Source organism: Chiloscyllium punctatum, chromosome 2, assembly GCF_047496795.1.
Source record: "Chiloscyllium punctatum isolate Juve2018m chromosome 2, sChiPun1.3, whole genome shotgun sequence".
Classification (NCBI taxonomy): domain Eukaryota; kingdom Metazoa; phylum Chordata; class Chondrichthyes; order Orectolobiformes; family Hemiscylliidae; genus Chiloscyllium; species Chiloscyllium punctatum.
In genome coordinates, this window is record NC_092740.1 from 74333903 (window position 1) to 74351888 (window position 17986).

At 38.3% G+C, this 17986-nt stretch overlaps 1 protein-coding gene across 2 annotated transcripts in view; it reads left to right on the forward strand.

Moving 5' to 3' along the window:
* The window catches only part of commd10 (COMM domain containing 10), an 89665-nt gene that overhangs the window by 13392 nt on the left and 58287 nt on the right, over positions 1–17986 (forward strand). For both annotated transcript variants that reach the window (XR_011962422.1, XM_072584209.1), the window contains exons 4-5: positions 5702–5857; positions 6961–7071. Coding sequence is in view for 1 of the 2 variants with exons in the window: in XM_072584209.1 (XP_072440310.1) it covers positions 5702–5857; positions 6961–7071 (267 nt within the window). In the remaining variant the exon portion in view is untranslated. The remainder of the gene's footprint in view (positions 1–5701; positions 5858–6960; positions 7072–17986) is intronic.

Below are 17986 nucleotides of genomic sequence, written 5' to 3' on the forward strand. Positions count from 1 at the left end.
GTCTAACTTTCCTTGTGCTTTTTGTTACTAGTCCAACAAAACTTCCAAGCTTGTTTGGTTTCCCTACATCTGGCTTTCTCCTAGCCCACCAACACTGATTTTGTGTGGTCCACTTTATTACAATGAAAACGCCGGAGCTTTTTAACATCTTTGTCCCCCTCAAGTGTTTCTTTTTTACCCTGTGGTAACTTATCCTTATGATCTTCACTGAGATCTACCTTTCCCTTTCCACATGAGGAATCCTGTTTGCCTCAGTTTCTATCCCTCATGCATTGAAGCCAAATTGTGTTTTATGGAGCAGCTCATAATCACTTCAGCTGCTAACCTTGCTGTTTTAACTCTGCTGTTCCACATGAGTTTGCATGAACTTTTGAATTCCTCCAAAATAATTACCTCCCTAAGGGCAATAGGTTTGTTTGACTTTTTTTTAAAGTTCTTATCCATCTGTTGAAATTACATTGTTTGATCCTTCCAAACTCAATACAGGTTTGACCAGGGTTCCTCCTTAGGTTCCTGAAACGTTGTCTATAGGCTTCTGGTATAAGCTCATCTGCACTTAAACTGGCTTTTTTCACCTCCTCATACTACCCACATACCTCCTCTGATAGGGATGTGAATACCTCACTAGCCCTACCTCCAAGTTTTGATTGGATCAGCAAAACCCACATTGCCACTGGCATTTGTTTAGCCACCTTTTCAAATGAAATTAAACAGCTTCCACATTCTTCTCATCAAATTTAAGCAATGCTTGAGCATACTGAACCAGTTTCTCACTAGGCTTCTGCCTATCAGGGGTTTGCTCATCCTCACTCTCTTTTGCACTAAGCCTACTCTCAGTCTTTATCTCCAGCCTTTTATGCTGACTTTCCTTTAAGTGTCAGTTTTTGAAATTCGAAAGCTGTTCTCTTTTTGTCTGTCTGCTGCTCTTTTTCTTTGTTCTGCTGCTCCCTCTTTCCCCTCTCTTCTGCTTTTAATCATAACACAAACTGTTTCATTTCTGCTGCCTTTTCCTTATCTCTTGCCTCTAACTCAAGCTACTTCATTTGCAATTGAATTCTTGCCATCCCTATAGATTCTGATGGTTTCTCCAGCAAGTTTGAATGCTGAGCTACTGCTGTAATTATCTCTCCTTTCCTCACAGCAACAGGCAGTTCCAATTCCAGCTTGTCCGCTAAGTCTTGCAACTTGGTCTTATTTTTTGCAAAACTTCCAAAGTCACAGCATCCACATCCAGAAAACTTCTGGCGACTGAAAGAGCCATTCCTATCCCAAGCTTTGTCTACCCAACCAAACTAACACCCGAAATAAAGACACTAGCACCTACCACTTGCTGTTTAAAATCCCGCAAAGTGCTCCACATCTATTATCAATGAAGCCAGACCACTCAAAATATTCTTAATCAGGCAACCCCAGGCCATAACTTTGCAATTTGTTTTGGTAAGAGTATAGTAAAAATTGCCCAGAGTAAGATATCTAGTAGACAACCTAGCTTTTAAAACAGACAAAAATGTATTCACAAAATTACACAATGAAACACAAAGAACAGACTAAAGAACCCCTACAGAACTCAGTCTATCCAAACTAGACTTAAGTATGTTGTTCCGAATATACACAACAGTCCCAATAAGCAAATTCCCTTTTAAAATCCAGTGTAAATGGAACACCTTGCTTACAGGTTGAAGTTGAAAGGCAGACGAGAGAGAGGTTTCTCACAGCTCCCTGTTGAACCTCCCAGTGTAAAAATAAAGTAAAATTGCTCAGCCCAGCTAAAGAACTGACCACTCCCCTTTCATTATACAGGTCAATTCTAAAACATATGACCACTTTGACCTGAAGTCTCATCTGTTTAGATATAAACAAAAGGCCTCTCAAAATTCTTTTCATCTCTGTACCAAACCAGACTGATAGGAGCCCAGCCTGGCTTATTGCCCCTCTGGAAAAAAAAATTAAGGACAGAGTCTCCTTGACAAGGAACAGCTTTTAGTAAATAAAAAGCTTTGTCACAATTACACATTTGCTGAGATTCATGACTTTGCCTGAACTGAATTTGGATTATGCACCCAAGTTCCCAAAGTGCGTTAATAACATTAACAGCAGTACTGCTCCAACAATTTGCTTCAGCTTCCAGCATTTTTCTCCTTGAAGTGTATTCTTAATAATTCTGAAAATGAGGGCAAATTTCAAAAGCTTTGTTCAGGTTTAATTTACCTTGAGTTTGTGTCCAAGGGGAAAAATGTCACATGCCTGTTGTAACTTTAATATTCTGAAATTTACACAACAATATTATGGTGAGATTTGGATAAGCCTTTGTTCATGCTGATGCTTAGTTTTCAAAAGCAAATACCCAGGATGCTCAAAGCAAATATTTTTCACCTTTGCTTTTCTAGCAGGAAAAAGCAACAACTTTTTTTTTTAGTCATTAAGTCAGCAAAGAAACGAGACTCTCCCTGCTTGGCGCACTTTCCCACGTTTCCAGAGCACTCCATGTAAATATTATGTTTGTATTTCTGCAAATAATTTTGAACGCTCTAGGACTGAAACTGCCAGAAACCACACAAGTATTCTCAATCTGTGTAATTACTGCTGATGCCAGAATATCCTGGGAATTATCCATAAATTCTCAGCAAATAACATTCGAGATTCATTACTGCATTACTCCTCTGGTGAAATGTATCAAATCCAAGCCCATTTGGAAACATGAGGCCTCTTAAAGCAAGCATTTTAATGAATTAAGTAAAAATCACAACTCAGTCAATATATTTCATCATAGTGTGTTATGGATTTTTTTCTGTTTTAAATCTGCAGTTGGAATATTACTGAGGTAAAAAAGGCAGATGGAAATATCTTGTCTGATTTGTGGTGGTTGAGTCACATTGAAAGCTATACTTACTTGGGTTGGTGGTGGTATTATAAAGTATGGATAGTTGAATTGATAATAGACGCATCGCCTCTTTCTACACTGTAAATGTCTACTTGGCTTATTGTTCCCATAACGGCCAACAAAGATCTGACACATCCCATTTTCCAGCTTAACTCTACATCCTCCAGTACTATGGACTAAAAGTGAAAACATACTTAGAGTTTAAAGGTTCTAAGAGTCTCTGACCCTCAAGCACCTTTTTTTAGGCAGTGAGTTCCAGGTTCCAAACACCCTCTGAGTGAAAGAAATTGTCCGTAAGTTTCCTTTGAATCTTCTATCTCATAACTTAAATCTACACGCCCAGATTACTGACCTTCTAATGGAAAAAGTAGTTTCCTATCTATATCCCTCATAATCTTAAATATCTCTATCATGTCCTCTCTAAAACCTTAGTGGTCCAAGGAAAGCAACCTCAAACAATCTAGTCTCTCCTAGCTCAGACTGTGCACCTAGGCATCATTCTGGTAAATCTTGGTAAATAGTAAGGGGAAAGTTGACAAAAATGTAATTTCAAGACTGGACTGTGTAAATCTATATTTTCCAACCAGAAATATTTGTAGATGTGGTGGGTGGAAGGGTGAGAAGAAGGTGTAGGTTCTCCAGGTGTGGTCTCACCAATGCTTTATAATTGAAGCGTGACCTCCCTACTTATGTATTCAGTTCCCCTTGCAATATGCTGCATCTACATGCTAACATTTTATGAATCATGTACTAGAGCACCAGATTCTTCTGCATCTTGGAGCTCTGGAATTTCTCACCATTTAAATAATTTTTTAAAATTTTTCTTAACAAAATGGGCAATTTCATGTTTTTCCACATAATTTTCAATTTGTTAAATCTTTGCCCAAGTACTTAATCTTAGTTGCAACTTAGTTTTAGACCTGTCTTTATGTCATCAGTTGCAGGTAACCATGCCTTCAGTCCTTCCATCTAAATCATTCATATACGTTGTAAAATGTGAAACCTCAGCAATGATCCCTGTTGCATACTACCTTACGTCTTACAAACCAGAAAATTATCAATGTATGCCTACTCTAGCATAGATAGCTAACAGAAATAGTGTGCTATCCCTATACCATTTATTTTCTGGAATAGTCTTTAATGTGGCACTTCAAATACCTTCTGGAAATCTAAGTACACTGGTTCCCCTGTGCCCACAAAATGTGCCACTTCCTCAAAAAAATATAATAAATGGTTAAATATGATTTCCTTTTCACAGGCCTAATTACCTTGAACTTTAAGTGCCCTGCTATATTCACTTTAATCACAGTTTCCAGTATCTTCTCTTTGGTTATTAAGCATGTTGGATTGTCATTTCCTGTTTTCTGTCTCCCTACTTTTTGAGTAAAAGAATTGTGTTTGCTATTTTCCATTCTAATTGTATCTTCCCTGAAACTTAGAAATTTTGGAAAATTAAAACTCGTGTTAAATATCACTAGCCACTTATTTTAAGTGACTACAATGGATTAGAAATTAGGATGCACTCTATCAGGACCTGGGGACTTGTCAGCGTGCATCTCCAGCAATTTGCTCAGTACCACTTTTCTAAATACTATTACTTTTGTTTGATCCTATCTTCTATTTGCTGCTTTACAACTATTTTTGGGATGTTACTTGCATCCTTCATGATAAAGACAAATTCAGAATGCCTGTTCATATCATCTACCTTCACCTTATTTTGCATTATTAATTCCTTAGACTCTCATTGTATAGGGTAAAAACAATGACTGCAGATGCTGGAAACCAGATTCTGGATTAGTGGTGCTGGAAGAGCACAGCTGTTCAGGCAGCATCCGAGGAGCAGCTTTATTCCTGATGAAGTGCTTTTGCCCGAAACGTCGATTTTACTGCTCCTCGGATGCTGCCTGAACTGCTGTGCTCTTCCAGCACCACTAATCCAGAATTTCATTGTATAGGATCAGCATTCACTTTAACATTTTCCTTTTTACATATCTATGGAAACTCTTGCTATTTTTGTATATTTCAGCTAGCTTTCTATGCTAACTTTCTTTTCTCCTTAGTCAATCTTTGGAACGAATATAAAAAACAGCAATCTTCTGGTTTGCCATTCACCTTTGCATAGTTATCTGCATTTTCTTTAGATGTGACACATTCGACTGTTGCCATACTCGCTACTTGCATTCACCCAGTGCAGAATGGAATGTGTATGTATTACTCGTCATTCCTTAGTGATCTTGTTGGTCAACTGATGTCATGTACCATACTCTAATGACACTGTTTCCAAGAGAAAAATCTCACCTCCTTCAAAATTTTGTTTTGACTAGGAGCCAGTGCCCAGAACTGACATTCATGGTGATTCCCAAAAGAGCTGCTCCATTATTTTATACATTCATGTCATTTCATTAATTAATACTTGGTGTAAGTGCATTTTGTTGCAATTGGATGCATTGGTTGTATTAATCTAGATATTTTGCTGGCATCAGTGTGATGAGTAACTTGTAATGAGTGGAAAGTTAGAACGGCATCTGTAAATTAAAGAATCATGTCTATACTGAATTATAAGAAGTGTACTAGCTATATTTTCTAACAGCTATTTATTTGAAAAATTCTCGTGTAGAATTAGCTATAACACAGAAGGGAGGTCACTTGAATCCATGCAAGTTCTCCATCCTGTTGCTCACCATTATCCCCTTAGTCCTCCAATTTTATTTCCTTCAAGTACTGATCCACTTTACTTTTGAAATCATGAATTATCTCTGCAGTTGACTCCTGATTTGACTCTGTTTTGAATTTTCACTGTACTTCTATGTCTCTTATCAGGCAGCCTATTACAACATGAAACCCACTGCTCTTCAACAACAACTAGAAAATATTCACCTGAGTCAAGAGAAGGCTGAGGCCTTTGCCCAGGCCTGGACAAATATGGGCCAAGATATTGTTGAAAAATTGAGGCAAAGTACTTTTGCTCCTAAAAAGGTAATAGAAGTTGAGAAGATCAAAATTAAATATTGGGATTTCCATGGGAAAGGGAAGAATTTGTGTGTAAATATCACAAAAAAAATACAAATGTGCTTCAGATGCAGTGAATTGCTTTGAAATACAGTTACCACTCCTGTTTATTGCACCCATGAAGCAGATGAGCAAATAAACAGTTTACTAATATTTGACAATGATGGAGAGAGATTTGGCCATGATCCTTGGATCTGTTTTTCTATCTCTCTTCAAATGGTATCACATAATCTTCAATGTCTGTCTAAATCAATGGGATATGACGATGGATGCCCCAACTTTATATTTGTTTTTGAAGATGGAAATGTCCTTCGGCATTATTCAAGGGTATTTTGGTGTGAGCCTTTCATCTGAACCTACCTGATTCACAGAAGAATGCTGTCAGTTAATCTATAATAAAATCTATGGTGTCATGCCTTAAAACTGCTAGTTATTTGTTTTACTTTTTCTACTACACAACAAATTCTTGTGATTTTCTCTTAGAATTAATCATAAAAAGCCAAGAATTCTGAAAAATATAACATATTTTAGTTGCGGACAAAAGAATATTTGTAATTTCACATCACTTGTCTCCAAACATCTGGCACTGTTCTGTCAAAGCATTTAAAAGATTCTCTGTTGAGTGTCCAAATCACTCCTCTGCATTTTCTTAGCAAATATTGTAAATGAAAGTTTACTGGGGGTGAATTTGGTGTTCTGTAATTGTGCAAGATGGGTGTGAATAAACAACAACCTGTTTTACATGACACACTAATTTCTTTTGATTTGCCACAAATAATATTATCTCATTGAGCTCATGAGAAATCTGGATAATGTTAATTTGCTAATTCCCTATACACTGAAATATAAACTCCTTCATACACAGAACAAATGCCGCTCGTAAATTTTCTGTGGTATTGCACATGCTGGGTTGAGGCCAATTGTTTTAACTCAAACAGGATTGTAATACAGGGCAGGAAAGTTTGACTAAGGTGGGAGATATAGAGGAGGCAGAAACAGAAATTTGTATTACTATTCCAGTATCAAACATCTGTTCTGCATTAACATTTTAAATTTGATCATATTTACAGCTTGACAAAATTGGGTTCTGTCTTAACCTTGAAATGGGACATTCAACACAAGCCAAAGTGAAGTCTCCTCTTGCTGTTCTTGAGCTTGGAATCAACAGTGATGACTCTGAGGTAAGCGAAACAAATCCAATAAAGAAATGGTAATCTTAAATGCTTGAAATACTAATTCAGTATTTTGCAATATAAAACTGTAATAATTCAGTGTTGTGTGTTGGGCATCAATCTCTCCTGCAAAGATAGTCTTTGCACATTTCACTCTTGTTGTTTAAATACTCTTAATTGTTCACCACTTGTCACTGCTTTCTGTCCCTGAATTCATTTTGTATCTTCACCATCATTGTTCCTTTAATAGAAACATAAAAGCAGGAGGGGGCCATTCAGTTAGATCATGGCTAATCATCTACATCAATGTCTGTACTATTTCCATACTTTCTGATGTCATTAGTTGCCGGCAACCTATTGACTTTAGTTTTGAACGTGTTTAATGAATTAAGCTTCCAAAGCCCTCTGCGCTGGAGAATTCCAAAGATTTGCGCCACTCTTGAATGAATAAATTTCTCCTCGTCATAGCCTTAAATGGCCAATTCCTTATTCTGGGATTATGAACTCTAGGTCTAGACTCACCAGTACAAGGAACCATCTTATCTGAATCTATCCTGTCATGCCTTGCAACAATTTTTAGTTTCAGTAAGATCCCCATCATTCTTCAAAGTTCAGAAGAATGCAGACTGAAGTTCCTCGATCTGTCCTGAAAAGACAGTTCTGTCATCACAGAAATTAATCTGGTGAACTACTGTTGTACTCCATCTATAGCTAGTACATTCTTCCTTTGATAAGGAGATCAGAATTGTGCAGTTTTCCAGGTGGAGGCTTGCTAAGTCTTGAATCCTCATGCATGAATCATAAAAAGCTAGCATACAAGTTCAGAAGGAAATAAGGAATGGCAATGAGCTGTTAGCTTTTATTTCAAAGGGAATGGAGTATAAAGATAGGGAGGTTTTGTGAAGCTGTACAAGGCACTCATCAGATCACACCTAGAATGCCGTAAATAACTTTGGTTCACATATCTAAGAAGCTGGAGGCATTGGAGGCAGTTTAGAGAAGGTTCGCTTGGTTGATTCCGGTTATGGAAGGGTTTTCTTATGAGAAGTTGTACAGGTTGAGTCTGCACTCATTGAAGTTTAGAAGAACGAGAGTTCACCTCATCGAAACATCAAAGATAGTGAAGGATTCAGTGATGGTAAAGCCATTGAATGTCTTGCTAATGATTGACTTATAGTCTACAGTACTCCTCAAATTATACCACATCAAGATGGATAGCAGCAAGGCCAAGGCAGCCACCAGATCAGCACCCTACCCACCAGAAGCATTCCCTTCCTTCACCACTGGTACACAGTGGAGTCAACATTTATTAAATGTCAGAACATTAGAATATAAGAAATAGGAGAAGGAAAGACCATTTTAAAAGGTGATTTCAATTTACTGCTTTCCTGCTTTTTGTATTTGTGAAAATGCTTTGTGACTCACTGTTTGGGCAGTCTGCTAACACTTGAGCTCTATGCTGGATATGTCTAGTGAAGAATGCTGTGATTAGTCATAGTTCCACTGTGCAGCAACAGAGGTGAAGTTCCTGCCACAGAGATCATCAGCCCTCATGATTTTGAACAGTTTGCTCAAATCTTCTCTCAACCTTTTTCTCTTAAGGAGAATGACAGAAATGATTTCTCTTAGGTTGGCAGGGCCAAGAACCTTTGGGTTGTTATGTCTTGGAAAAATAGCATCGACTTGTCTTTTTGTGTTCAGCATCCCAGACTGGTATTACCGATGTTTTGTTTGATAACCTTCATTTATTTTCATTGACCTGTTTCCTTCCAATGGGGCATTGAGGCTGCTCTTGTTTCATTGTATTTTGAATATATACTAGTACACATTCAGCCATGTATTGTACACTGTTGCATTTCAAATGTTTGTTGTTTCTAATTTTTTTTTCCATAAGTAGTGAATCTATAAAAAAAACTCCTGCTCCATCAATGCCTTCTAATATCTGGCACTTTACATGCTAGGATTTTGTCAACTCCAAATATGTGGCACATAATATTTAGTTAAATACATATCTCACACCATTAAATTGGACTTCATCCAACTACCTGCATCAAACATGATTTTGCTATTTAATAACCATAACACTGACAGAGTGGGCATTGAAAGGATATCTAGGGAACAGTTTAAGACAGAAATGAGGATGACTTATTTTCTGAGGGCTGAGAGACTTAGGAGCTCTCTTTCCAAGAGATCAGTCAAGGCAGGGTTATTGAATTTTCGAAGTTTGGTGTAAATGTGGAATTGAGATTTTATTCCGATTAGCCATAATTGAGGGACTGAATGTCTGATTCCTACACCAAATTCATATGTTCATGTGGAACACTGCTTTCTGTAGGATCTGCATTTAATAGTTTGTCGAGCTTTATTTAAATCTAAAGATTGAATTATGTTTTCACCTACTTGCTGCTAAACTTGACTAATGTTTACCTGTGGCCTCATTTGTTTCCTTTGGTCCAGATTCATTCTGTAATTACTTATTTCAAACTTCACTCCTCATGAAGTTTGTGACAACATTCAAATTCACCTTACCTTGTGGATGCATGATTACTTTCTGCCTGTGCATCTCAAAGCTTGGTTTACAGTAACAAACTTCTTTCATTTTGTAGACATTTATTTGGATGATTATTTTATCTAATTTTACTGATTAGCATACTTAACGTTTTCAGGACAAATGGTTTTTCTTTGACCGTTAGATATATCTAAATTCTCAAACAAACGTATTGTTGCACTTTCGGGAAAATTCTGAGTATGTCACTTACTTTGGACTGGACTTACTGATTTTAGTGTTTTGGTTCTGTGTAAATATGTATTGGCATAACCTTTATACTTGTTGTAGCTTAAAGTGAAAATTTCTCTTGTCCATTTATCAGATCTTTCTCCATTTGAGCTGAATTCATAAATACTGTCATCTCTCACTCATGTTCAGATTGCTTTTCTGGTCTCTGAACTTTATTCTTTGTTCACCTGCCATTTGACTTGTGGTGGGTTTGTTTGTAATACTGTATACGTATAGTCATTTTTTTCCCTTATGACATATTTCAGTACCATCCATGAACAGCTGCTCCACTTGCAGTACTCTGAATTCTAGCTGGCATTGCATGGGTTCTGCAGTTGCTTCAGCTTGTGGATTGTAGTTTGCCTTCAGTGGGTGTTATGGCAAACAACAGTTTTATTCAAACATACAAGAGGAAAGGACATCTTGATTATCCAAAGAACTCCTCAAAAATGGACTTTTCAACCCACATTTATAATTCTCAACTCTGTTTAAAGGAGGTTTGAAAGGAAAGATTTTTAAAGAGGGTGGTGAGTGCCTGGAATCAGATGCCAGAGGTGGTAGTGGAGGCGGTACCAGAGTAATGGTTAAGGTTTGATAGGTATATGAATAGGCAGGGAACAGAGGTATATGTACTGGGTAGAGGTAAAAGGTTTTTAGTTTAGAAAGGAATTGGATAAAACATTAGCAGAATATGACTTTGAAAAATCTCCCAGACTCAGAATATTTCAAGGAGGTTTGAAATATTCTGGTCATAATTTTTCGAACCTCCTTGAAATATTCTTAGTTCTTAACAAAACCTTCTTGAAATATTCAGAGTCTGGGAGATTATTCTGTTAACTGGAATTCTGTCTGGGCCATCAGCCTGAGATCCATAGTCTCCATCTTTGACCTTTTTCGCTCACAATCTGTGAATATTGATCAGTTTGGAAGTCTGGCCCTAAAGGTATGTTTGGCATATAATTTTCTGTGGTCTGGAATATTCTTGAAATGTTTCAACTAATACCTTCAGTTTTCTTTACATTCTAATTCATCATGCACAAACTTTATGAACCTCCTCAAAATATTCTTAGTCTGGGAGGTTTTTCAAAGTCATATTCTGTTAATGTTTTTATCCAATTCCTTATTTTAGTCTTTACTGCTAATAATTCTTTAATATTCTCATCTGCCATATCTATATTCTCACTTCACTATTTGGAAAATGTGGACCACCCATGTCTTCAACTCAAACAATTTGATTCATGTGTTCATTCCTGAGTAGTCATTCTCTCTCGTACACTTTATTTTTTATTGCAAATGGTATTTTTGCTTCCTTTCATATTATCTGCTGGATATCTTTCATCATCTCCCTTTTCATTAACTCATTTTTCCTCCATTATGTTTTCATGTTGGGCCTGTCTTTATTATTTATTTATTTATTCAATTAGTTTTGATTATTTTAATTTTTATCCAACCCAAAATTCTGTAGTCTTCAGCAACTTTTCCATTTAGCACATTAACTTCATTTTTTTATATATCTTGTATTGAAAGATTTCTCACTGTTGAACTGCTGACCAATTAAGCATTCTGTCCAGTTAACTCCTGGCCAATGTCTAGACATTTTTAACCAACCTTTTCAGAAATGTTATTAAACACTACTGGAGCAGGTGTGGACTTGAACGTAGGTCTCCTGGCTCAGATATAGGGACAGTGTCACTGTGCTACCGGAACACCATGGCAGATTTCTATGCTAACTGAATTTTGCTATTTCTATTACAGTGCATTATTGTTGACCTTTCATCAGTTTTTATTGTTTTTAAACAATAAACTTAACTGACTTTCTGATAGGTATTTTCCAATTGTTATCCCATCCCATCAGCTATTTGTTGTATTTATTGACCCTAGCCAGTTAATACTATGGTAGTTTTCAAATAAAGTATAATTGAAGGTTGAGCTATGTGGACTGATTTAATGTAAGAGCACCCTCTTCTGGTCATTGTGTATAAATTAAACTGATTTTCTATACAGCAGATGCTCATGCTATCCATGATTGACTTGTTTGCAGAGTTATCACTGTCTGGCGATGATTGTTGATTCACGGGTTCCTTCAGCCAAGCAATTTTTTGAGAAGCTTCCAGTGTTGTACATGTGTTGCTTGGGTTGATAAGTAGCAAGGGTTGAGAGTGTGGTGCTGGAAAAGCACAGCAGATTGGCTAGCATCTGAGGAGCAGAAGAATCAATGTTTCGGTCATAAGCCATTCATGACAAAGGGCTTATGCCTGAAATATTGGTTCTCCTCCTCAGATGTTGCCTCTGCTTTTCCAGCAACACATTGTCTCAACTCTGATCTCCAGCAACTGCAGTCTTCACTTTCTTCTAGTTGATAAATAGCAAGTAAAATTTGAACCACACAAATACCAGGCAATGGCCATCTCTGATAAAAGAATCTCACCACTGTGTCTCTTGATGTTCAATGGCATTGCCATCATTGAATTCTCACCTATCAAAACGATCAGGGTTATCATTGACTAGAGACTAGACTGAATCAATTATGTAAGTATTGTGGTGATGAGCAGGTCAGAATCTAGGAGTAATTTAGTGAGCATCTTGCATCCTGACTCCTCAAAATCTGGCCACCATCAGCACAGCGCAAGTCAGAAGTGTGAAGGAATGCTGTTCTATTTGCCTGAATAAGTGGGTCTCCAACAACACTAAAGGAGCTTTACACCATCCTGGACAAAGTAGCAGCTTGATCGGCACCCATCCATTGGCATTCATTCCCTTTAACACTGACGTATAGAGCCATCAGTGTGTGTAAACTACAAATGTACTGCAGTAATTCACCAAGGTTTCTCTGACAGCACCTTCCAAACTTGTGGCCTCTACATCTAGGAGGACAAGGGCAGCAAATGTATTAGCACTCTATTACAGTGTCCTGACTGGGAACTATATCACCATTCCTTCACTGACACTGGATCGAAACCTTCTAACTCCATCCCAACACTGAGTGATCAACACCCCAAGGTCTATGGCAGCTTGAGAATCTCTTCACCACTTTCCCAAGAGCAATTAGGGACAGATGATAAACGCTGACTCGGCCAGCAATGTCCACATCCCATGTATGAGTAAAAAATTAAAGTGAGTGGGCTAGTGTTCAAAAGACCAACGTGTCAGTGGGTGCTATCAGATGCCTGGAGGAGACATGATTGAGTATTTTCTTTTTGGTGGGTATGTGAACTGGCTAGAGATGTTTTCACTGTTGGCAATGTCCTTAAGGATCCTGAAAATCCAGTTGTCAAGTGGGCAGTGAAATGTTTGACTGAAGCTGCACCAGAAGTATATAGGACAGCCAAAGAATTCACTTAACCTCTCCAGGCAAAGGACTCTTGGCTGTGGTATATCATGATCACGCTTGAAGAGCAATGCAAACCCAAACTATTGGAGATTGCAGGAACTATTATTTCATAATGAGGAATCGGTTACCCAGTGAAGTCATTGGAGAGCTTTGAAAGTTCTGTCCATTCATTGAAATTGGAATATTTCAAGAGAGCATTGTAGGGTAGTTTTACAGTAAGTTGATATTGGCAAACCATGTTTATAAGTTAACTGTGAAAAATTGCAATGCCTGTGGACTTGACGACTCTGAACTCAAGTTATATTCTGTCAGGCACCTGCTGAAGTAAGTAATCTACAGAATTGGAAAAGCGAGAAATTATCATGATCTCCAAAATCATCAGGGCCACAGATAGGGTAAATAGATGAGGTATTTTCCCTGGGGTGAGGGAGTCCAGAATTCGAGGTCATAGGTTTCGAGTGAGAGGGGAAAGATTTAAAAGGGACCCAAGGGGCAACTACTTCATGCAAAGGGTGGTGCATATATGGAATGAGCTGATGGAGGCTGCGACAATTGTAACATTAAAAGGCATCTCGATATATGAATAGGAAGGGTTGAGAGAGATATGTGCCAATTGCTCACAAATGGGACTAGATTAGTTTAGGATATCCAGTTAGCATGGGGGAGTTGGATGGAAGGGTCTGTTTCCATGCATCTCTATGACTCTAAAACTCTATCTGCTGCTTCTCTATTATCTAAATTCTCCCATTCATTTCTTTTTGAGTAAGCATAAGATTCCAATGACGGCATTCAGTAGTAAGAGTGAACCACAAGAGTTACAGCACAGAAAAATGCCATTCTGGCAATTGTGTTTGAGTTGGTTGAATAAATTAACTGCCAGTTTTAATCCCTCACTGCAGAAACTGATCTGTAATATCACAAGTTACAGTGGTCAGGTTGATTTATAGTTTTGGATGGTCAGGTCTGGTCTGATGGAAAGGGGTTCAGATACAGTGAGGTTTGGGGTCAGGTCAGGGGTCTTGGAAGGTGGGGGTGTAACTGGTCTGGGGGTGGTGTAGTTGGCATGTGAGGTGAGTACTGGTCAGTTTAACAGTTTGTTCGGAGTCGGACTATGTATGTGTTTGTCTAACCTTTCCTGAGTAACCATTTTACCTAAATTCATTGAAACCCTCTGAAGACTCCAATTTAAATAGCGGTTTTGGAAAGTTCCAGACAAAGAGGAGTTGCCTAACAGAAAGTTCAATTTTCTGGGCAATTCCACTGGCGTCTGCTGTGATGGAACTTCAGCAGGGTTCCCATGTTCAACTTCTGTTTTACTCTGGAGTAACTGCTGGACTTTTCTACTGGCCAGACTGTGTCCAAGGAAATTAGGCTAGCATGTGAGGCCTCTCCATATGGAGAAGATAATTTTATCTTTCATGTTCGATAACTATATGAGAAGAGGTGGGATTGCCTTTGTCTTTTGCCCTCGTAGTGCTGGTGAGTGAAGTTATGTTCAGAATGAGAAATTGCTTTGAAGTTTTGGTATGAGAATACTTCTCTTCCCTCTTAATGAAAAGGTTACAGTATGTTAGCATTTCAAACCATCTAAACATTCCTTGTTCTCTTTGTTCACAAATTAGCATTAATAACTGGTTTCCTATTCCTAAAAGGATTTCTGCTTTCCTGATTCAGACTTTCAAGAACTGAGAGGCACAAGTCTGGAGTGTAATGGAATACTGTCCACTTGCCTGCAGCTCCAGAAGTACTCAGGAAGCTTGACACTGTTCATGCCAAAACAACCCACCTGATTGGCAACACATCCACTCCATCCACCACTGATGCTCAGTAACAGCAGTGTGTATTATCTATAAGATGCATTGCATAAATTGGCCAATGATCCCTAGATAGTTCCTTTGAAACCCACAATGACTTGCATCTAGAAGGTCAAGGTAACAGATACAGGGGAGTACCATTATCTGCAAGTTTTCTTCAAAGACACTCGCCACCCTGACTTGAAAATATATCACTGTTCCTTCACTGTTGCTGGGTTAAAATCCTGGAATTCCTTTCCAAATGCCTTTGTGGATCAACCTATAGAGCACGTGGACTGCAGTGGTTCAAGAAGGCAGTTTGCTACCATTTTATCAAGGGTTACTAGGGATGGGCAATAAATGCTGGCTAGCCAGCAAAGCCCATGTCCCACAAGTGAATTAAGAAAAAAAACTGTGGAAAGACCTTGACCGGAGTTTGAAAAGTTGCTTTGCTACTAAAGACTGATTTTTGACCTTGATGTATATGTGAAGGCTCCATTGTGCGAGCTACTTTGACTTGGATTTTAATTGGTTTCTGGCATGACTTGTGATGGAGTAACTAGTGGTACTCAACTGGCATCTTAAATATCCAATTCATCAGACCAGTGGAGGCCCCTGGTTTACAGACATCTCACTAAATCCAATATCTGTGGCCACCCTTGTGTTATAGTTGCACTTCCTTGCCACATGGGATCCACTAGAGTTTTTCTACCAGTGTTATCTTCTAAGACTGACAGCTCATCTGCACTTAAAAAGAAATGCCTTTTTCTTTTGGATTCTGCCTGTGATATTGCTGATAATCTAGGCATTCCATCAACGTTGCAATGCATTTCTAAAGGTGTGAGTTTAATGTTGTATTTCTAAGCTGATTTGAGTTGCAGCTGTAGTGGATACTAGAGACTTTGGATAGAATAGCAAACAATGGCTTATGATCATTTTCTGTTATTAATGTGATTATTATGAATTAAGCTTCACAAGAAAGAATTAAGCAAACATTCACTTTGGTAACGTGTGCAAGAGGCAAATGCAATTAGTCTCTCCCTTATCTAATAAATGAAAAATTACAGCTGTCATATCTCCTTGGACAAAGTCACTGTGCAGATGACATGAAGATTTGTTGCAAAGTGAATTAGTTTTAACTTATTTGTGTTATTTTAGTTACATTCTGTTTCATCTGTGCTTTGTGTAGCCCTTTAATTCTGTTATTTTGCAGCACACCTAGCAACCACTTCTTACTGGTTTTGAATCTTTGTTTCATAATTGGTCATGCTAAATTGCCCATAGTGTTCAAAGATGTCTCGGTTAGGTGCATTAGTCAGGGGTAAATGTAGAGTATTATGGTAGTGGAATGGGTCTGGGGGTTACTCTTTGGAGGGTCGGTGTGGACTTGTTGGGCTGAAGGGACTGTTTCCACACGGTAGGCGTTCTATGATTCTGGTATTGTCATTTGTGTTTTAAGATCAAGCTTTGTTTGGATTACAAAGGGACCATCATTTTTTTTTTAGATTAGATTACTTACAGTGTGGAAACAGGCCCTTCGGCCCAACAAGTCCACACCGCCCCGCCGAAGCGTAACCCACCGATACCCTACATCTACCCCTTAGCTAACACTAAGGGCAATTTAGCATGGCCAATTCACCTGACCTGCACATCTTTGGACTGTGGGAGGAAACCAGAGCACCCGGAGGAAACCCACGCAGACACGGGGAGAACGTGCAAACTCCACACATTCAGTCGCCTGAGGTGGGAATTGAACCCGGGTCTCTGGCGCTGTGAGGCAGCAGTGCTAACCACTGTGCTATTAGACAATAAACACTGTTATTGGTTTAAAATTGAAAAATGAGTGTTTTGAGTGCTGATTGCATCTGAAAGCAATGACCTAGCTTTTCTCATTTAGTCAAAATAAAGTTTTTTAAAAAAAATGAGCTTAATGTCCTTAAAATTATGAATCGATTTTTTAAAAATTGAATGTCTGTTGCCTACTATGACTACCTTATGACTGCACTATATGACTACTCTGCTTGGAGTAGTCAAGCATTAGCATCATCGTAAGACAGATTTATATTGGTGTTCAAGTTGTGAGGATGTTGTTTTAGAAAGATCTGTGAACTCCAAATGGAGACTCTCAATGACAAAACACTGTTAATGCCTTTCTTCCAAAAGTCGCCATTTGGGCCAGTAGTGAGCAAATGTTTGCTTTGTTTTGCAGATTTGCGTTTTCTGGATCAATTATATAGGGTTCCAATAAAGGAATGCACTTCACCTCCTTTATATCATGTTTGCCCTTGGTTCTGCAGCTAACAACACTAAATATAAATGAGCCTGAAGGGAGTAACCTTATAGCTTTTGCATCCTGGGAACAATTCTTGCAGTGGATTTATCCAAAATATTTCCAGTGTTTCATTCAGTTTCCTTTCATATCACCCCCTAATACTTGATGAGAAATAGCCATATAAAATTTATCTGAGCATGTTTTTGTGATGAATGACTTATCAGTCATGCACTTGTAAAATATTTTCATCATAGTTTCAAAGCTTTACATTTCAATATGACCTTATTCTGCACTCAACCTTATTTACTTGGTGTTCTATGCCGAGCTTCTAGGTTGTGAAGAAGCTCAAGTAAACTTTCACTTTACATTTAACGAGGACTTCTCCATTCTTTCTTGAGTATAATTCATCAAGTATAGTAGCAGATATTTCGGGGAGAGGATCAAATTCTGCCATCGGGCATATTTGGAAGTGAGGTGCAGTTAGTGGATGGGTAGAACCCTGCTGTCCAGCTCTGCCCCGTTCAAGTCTAGGGTGGGAAGTCCAGTGGATGGCCTTCTTACTTCTAGGCCAATTAAGGACTCACCTAAGCAATAATACCCATTTAAAGGCCTCTTCCAGCTTCACAGTGTCCACTCAGTGACAGATGAGGCAGTCACTATGCATGTGGCTTGTAAGACAAATTTTGTAAAATGTGCTTGCAGACTTGAGGTGGTTAGGGGAGAAACCAGCGTCCTGATTGTCCTTATCAAGG